Here is a 6,545-nt window from a genome sequence, read left to right on the forward strand (position 1 = left end):
AATTATTCGATGACATTTTGAAACCAATCTCTTGCCTCACACGTCGTAAACTGTCTTTATTTAATTTGAACGGTTAGCTGTGCTTTAGGTTTGTTTAAGCATTTTCTTCACCTATAATTTTCGCTCTGCTTGTCACCAAAATCGAGAACATTGCAGATTTTTTCTTCGATTCGACGCAAAAATGTATCTTCGTCCCAGAAGGTTTTGATTTTTTTTATTTCTACATGTCTAGTAGCTACTTCAAACTATCGTCAGTCATGAAAAGATCCGGTCAAATTACACGATTTTAGATCTGTGAACAAGGCACGAAAAGGAAAAGAATCGGCGACAGGCCACATCAGGCCTACTGTTCAGCGCCGAGATCACGATGTTATATTATGTTATTCTATACTATGTTATGTTATGACCACGGTGCCTCCTCGCACAGCGCGGAGGCGAGCACCGTTCCGTGATCCGCAGGAGGGCAGATGACGCCCATGGTTGAATTAATATTTTAATTCAACCATGGATGACGTCTGCTCGGGGAAAGTTGACGCTCCCCTGGACTCCTGTCTCCCTTGCCGGAACTTTATTTTTATTTATTTCTCAAGTCCTTCACTATAGGTCGTAATTCGCTATGTAGTTCGGGCAAGAAACGACCATTTCATGAAGAAAGGTTGATTAAAATTCCAGATAAGCTCAATTTGAAGTCTTGGTGATCGGGCACAAAACATTAGGGCGGAGAACGTAAATTGAACGAAAAGCAATTGACAGTAATCTTCGCTTATTGAATCCCGAAAAGTTATCGGATCCTGTGGTTAGTGTAGTACGCGCGCTCCACTTAGTGGAGTGAAATATTTTGCTGAAAAGAAGTGTAAGTCCCTTTTTTCAAAATTCTACCATTCACCGTCTGCCAAAATTTCCGAGATCATTTTCATTTAGTATTACTCAATTTCATTTTACATGGTTTCCTTTATTTTGCCGCTTTTCTAACCGTCTTGTGGAGTTGTGCGTTGCTAGACATAATGAAATCACTGTTTGTACCTCGTGAGGGCTAAATGAACCGTTTGAACGTTCAAAGCCTAAACTGAAGAAAATGCTCTCAAACGCCGTTCTGTGTAAGGTTGTGATTAATCTGAATAAAACGTATGTTTATCCTTGAATTATGAACAATCTTGGAGCGTAGGCTCGGATAATTCCCTTAGGATATTCTCTACCCATGTGGCAATTTTTCAACATTGCTTCGACTCAAGGGTCACTTGCTTTAATAATGTATGTTTATCCCTGAATTACGAATAATCTTGGAGCGTAGGCTCGGATAATTCCCTTAGGATATTCTCTAATGTATGTTTATCCCTGAATTATAAATAATCTTAGAGCGTAGGCTCGGATAATTCCCTTAGAATATTCTCTAATTGATGTTTATCCCTGAATTATGAATAATCTTGGAGCATAGGCTCGGATAATTCCCTTGGAATATTCTAGATTGCAGGTTAAACAGCATTAAACTAAGAAACACATTAAAAAAAGAAACAATATGTTTGGTGCGGCCGTGCGCGTGGCGGCGCCGCGGTGCTCCTGCGCCACTATAAGGACTCTCACTACCGGCCGCACCGAGACCATCACGGTCTTCGATAGGAACGCGAAGCTGATGCAGAAGGAGCGAGCCGCGGCTCGAGAAGATATCCACCTCTATGATTATCTCAAGGAAGAGGTAATTTAAATTGTTATTTGCACTGAAAACAGATTATTTTACTTACAATGAGAGGAATGACGTGTATTATATTTTCGTATTCATGGCAACTTCGTTGTATATATAGTTGGATGACATAAGCAGTAAGAATTGAACGTTTTTGTTAATGTCAAAATGAACATGAATATATATCCTAATCCTAACCTCGGGTTTCTACTGGAATATATGAAAGAAATTTTTTTCAATTGTCCTCACTTTTCCCAATTTTTCGTTTGTATTCAAAATTTGCTTTTCCACATAGGTGGGCTACCGACTTTCTGAGCGCATTCACGACATCAAAAATGAGTTCAGAGTTGGCCTGGATCTAAGCTGTGGACGAGGGCAGCTTGCTAAACACATCACGGAGGTAAAAAAAACTTGAATTCATCACTTGCTTCATTGAACATCTATTTTGGACCGGGATCACGGTAGTGATATTAATAGCGGTTTCGGCCTTCATTAGGCCGCAGGCCCGTCGCCGATTCTTAACATCGCAGTCCATTCACAGCTTGTTACGGGTCTGGAACTCACAGCTAACTGCTTCAATTTTTGCTTTATTTAACCGCCGGCCTTCTCGCCAATTCTGACTAGAAACTGATGCACAGTGCCGGGATCGAACCCTTGCATCTGTACTCCAATCTTGGCTCTCTGAACTGTAACCACTAACCACTGGGCCACCTAATCGAAACGTAACAATAACAGTAAACTGTTATTTTCTATATTATGTTTGCGTCCGGGACGTTTGTAAGCTTTACTAATGTATGTTATTTTAAGTTGTCATCCGGTACTTTCGTAATTCTGAAATAGTGTTACTGTTATATTCTCTTCTATTCTACGTACAATCTCATTTCCTGAAGCATCTTGGTTTGCTGAGATAGAATGTTGAAGCCTAGCTAGGTGTTTTAAAATGCATCAGGAGTGTTTTTGAGTTTAATTGCTTAATATTATACACAGCCATTTGTTATAATTGTGCCTACAGACAAGTTTACAGAAGCTCTACATGAGCGACTTCTCTCCTGGCCTGCTCGCTCAAGCCCACGTCCCTCAAGCCGACGGACTTTCTGTTGAAAAATTGTGTATCAACGAGGAATCCAAACTGCCATTCGAAGATGAACACTTGGATATCGTCTTATCTAACTTGAGGTAAAGTTTGTCGCCGCTGTCGAGCCTACATTTAAAGTCTAGTGGACGTCCATGTCAGGGGTTTTGGTTTATAGGGAGCAGCTATTAATAAGACGTGATTTTTCGTTGATCGTTCTGTTCTTTAACCCTCCTGTTATGTTAAAGATCTAATAAACCATATAAATAGTTTGAAGATCGAGAGAAAATGGTTAATCATGGTTATTCATTTGTTACAATCAAACTGATTGTGCTTGCTTGCAAAAGTTTTATCTATATTTAAATTGAAAGCGTTTCATCTGGCGTATTTACTACCTACCCTGCATGTCCATATTATATAGACTGTCTTTTCAAGTCAATTTGACTCACCAGTAAAAATTGAAATGAAAAGTGGCTCGCATTTAAGGATTTTGGAATCGCTGCATATTCTCAATCGGAAACCTTTTGACAACGCGTACAGATCTTATCCTCGTGAAAATTTTAAATCGTTAATTTTTTTATATTCCTTTGTCGTTTTCTCGTTAGTTAGATTTCAATCTCTTTTCTGTGCATTAAGGGGCTATATTTACTTATGAATTCTCGGGAAATGAAAGGGTGTCAGAAATCTCAAGCTACTTCTTTATTTGCCGCTGCTTTCTTGGTATACCAGCACGAAATGAGCAGCAGTGACGGCCGACGGCTCCCTTTGCTTCGTACGTAATTTGCACGCATTTACACTTGCTCATGGATCAATGTGTATAGAGTATTATAATTCCCATGCATACTTATTTTCTCACTTTGTTTAGAATGTTTCATTTCATCATACTGCTCTGACCTCTAACCTGGCGATTATTGTAAATATTGTGTAAGAATATTATCGTAACCTCTTGACGGTCTAAAGCCGTAATGGAATCCATTGAATTAACTGCAGGTTTCGACATCGCAACTTGGTGTTGTAGAGACTAAATTTTTCCTAATTGTAGTTGGCTGTTCTAATAACTGGACACCTTTTCTCACTAGAGCCGCAACACTTAATGCGTGGTGTTGACTGCGTGCAGCTTGCACTGGGTGAACAACTTGCCGGGGTGCCTGCGTGAGGTGCTACGCACGCTCAAGCGGGACGGGGTGCTGCTGGCCGCTATGCTCGGGGGTGACACGCTATACCAGCTGCGCTCTTCACTGCTGCTCGCCGAGATGGAGAGACGAGGCGTACGTGTTGTTTTCAACTTGTTATATCCTTGCCCATGGGGCCATACTTTCAAAACTCGCTAAGTTAACGTAAGTACTTACGCTCTATTTTCTTGTCTATGATTGGCGGATTTTGCTTGCAAGGCCGTCAATGATTGGCCGATGAACTTACGATCTCTCAAATTTTTTTGAAAGTGTAGGTCCAGGCCTGCTGGCCTCTTACTCTTAGACAAATATCAAATTGTGACCAGAATGGCTTTGCGTGAGTTTATTTCTCTACATTAGGAAAAGTATATTAATACTGATTGGTTTTGAAGCATAGATCATGTTTTTGATTCTGGCTGTGATCCAGGGCATCTCAGCGCATGTGTCGCCGTTCACGGAGACGCAGGATGTCGGCGCGTTGCTTACCAACGCAGGCTTCACGCTCCTCACCGTCGTGAGTGACTTAAGCTTATGTTACCACGAGCTCGACAACTTATGTTACTCTGACTACCATTTATTTATTATGACTCCTCTAGTAACTCCTCTTTCTTAAATCAATGGCAATGAAGACCCAAAAGAAATACTTTCCATATTTAAGCAAACAACTTATATCTATTCTTTCTTTGCGGTTTCAGGTTTTATATTTTATCGATTCCAATCTAGCAGTATTTAAATTTATTTCATTTTGTATGCGAACATGATATTTTGTAATATAGTACGCCATTAAAATCAACTTCTACTTGAAATTTTCACCATATTTCTATTTAAAGTAAGCAATATTATTGCAGGACACTGAAGACATCACCGTGGGCTACCCTAGCATGTTCGAGCTCATGTGGGACTTGCAAGGCATGGCCGAGAACAACGCGAACCTGTCCCGCCAGCTGCACTTGTCCCGCGATACATGCATGGCTGCCGCTGCCATATATCAAGGTAGGCATGCCTTGTACCAGACTTGCCATCACTTTTGTATGCCATTAGACATCACATTTGGACGTTACTTGGCATCACTTTGGTACGTCATTAGCCATCACATTTGTACGTCATTAGACAGCTCATTTGTACGTCACTAGCCATCACATTTGTACGTCACTAGCCATCACATTTGTACGTCACTAGCCATCACATTTGTACGTCATTAGCCATCACATTTGTACGTCACTAGCCAGCTCATTTGTACGCCATTAGACAGCTCATTTGTACGTCACTAGCCAGCTCATTTGTACGTCACTAGCCATCACATTTGTACGTCATTAGCCATCACATTTTTTCATCATGGTTTTTGGCCAAATTGAATCGCATGACAGATATTAATACAATATTAATACTTCCTACAGTGCTCGATAATTCATCATTCTTCTGTGTCGGATGTACGCTGATAATTACCTTCTATTGCTTGAAATAAATTAAATATGAGGAATAATATTGTAATTTACCAGTATAGGTGTCAAAAATCAGTAAAAATGCACTAATGACTTTGTTTTCGTGTTGAAGAAATGTACGGTGACGAAGAAGGAATACCGGCTACGTACCAAGTTATTTACATGATCGGTTGGAAGCCAAACCCTGAAAAGGTAACCAATTCTAGACTTATCTTCTAGACTTATCCAATAGAATAAGGATGAGACATCTTCCATAAATACCACGTTTGACAATCTTACTGCGGTTCTGACTTATTTTAAAAAATATTTTCACTAATCGTTATTTCGACAATAGATTTTTTAGATGACGCCATTAGCTCGCAGTTTTTATATTATCAAGATATTATTATTATCAAGACATTAAAGTTCCCGTGCAAACTATTATTATAGTCGAGTGCTCATGGTTTTGTGAGCTCCCCACACACAATAAAAATTCACAATTAACACCAGTATTTATTCTTGAGCATTTTTCTCATGAATTGATTACAGTCATGGTCATATTAATTTGCTACTATCAAAAGTATGTATTATGTATTACTATTCATGTAATATCATGTATTTAATAAAAATGGTGCATCTAATTTTCATGTATTGAACCCGCCAGAGGGCCGAGGCCCCAGCTCGGGGCAGCGGGCAGATCTCACTGAAGGACCTCAGTCGCCTCGAGGAGCTGGTCAAGCAGCAGGGCGTGGACGGCAAGTTGAAGTTCATGCACGAGATGGAGAACGCAAACTCACACGACGACAATAAGAAATAGTCATTCCTGTAACAACGAGTGACGCAACTGTATATTACAGGACTAGAAACTATCTAATTTACTCTGAGCTAATGCGAAGTTTACATTACTTGCATTAAAATGGCCAAAAATTTCTCCCTTTCATCCGTTTTGTTGCAGTCAATTCAAGGCTGAACTTACACTAGACCTGATTTAAGTAATGTGTAAATAGAGCCAGGTTGTCGTTTACACAAGCATGCTGAGAACTGTACCAAAACTCACCAGGGGGTGAAAGACTGTAATGTCAAGACTTCGAAATAAACATTTCATTAACTTCCCTAGTCATATCAACGATTTCGCTCCTTTTTAGCGCATTTTCTCATTCATGAAAAAAAGGCGCTATTGTGCTCGTCATGTCCGTCCGTCC

The 6,545-nt window shown here is 40.0% G+C and overlaps 1 protein-coding gene across 1 annotated transcript; it reads left to right on the forward strand.

The window, feature by feature from the left end:
* Nucleotides 1–1,433: 1,433 nt before the first annotated feature.
* LOC108667121 (arginine-hydroxylase NDUFAF5, mitochondrial) lies at nt 1,434–6,455 on the forward strand. The gene is made up of 8 exons (XM_018154107.2): nt 1,434–1,693; nt 1,974–2,078; nt 2,691–2,854; nt 3,868–4,018; nt 4,350–4,436; nt 4,771–4,915; nt 5,477–5,556; nt 6,008–6,455. Exons 1-8 carry the CDS (start codon nt 1,517–1,519, stop codon nt 6,158–6,160), a joined length of 1,062 nt encoding a protein of 353 aa, XP_018009596.1. The 5' UTR covers nt 1,434–1,516; the 3' UTR covers nt 6,161–6,455.
* Nucleotides 6,456–6,545: the final 90 nt, after the last annotated feature.

Source organism: Hyalella azteca, unplaced genomic scaffold, assembly GCF_000764305.2.
Source record: "Hyalella azteca isolate HAZT.00-mixed unplaced genomic scaffold, Hazt_2.0.2 contig7647, whole genome shotgun sequence".
NCBI classification, from domain to species: Eukaryota; Metazoa; Arthropoda; class Malacostraca; order Amphipoda; family Hyalellidae; genus Hyalella; species Hyalella azteca.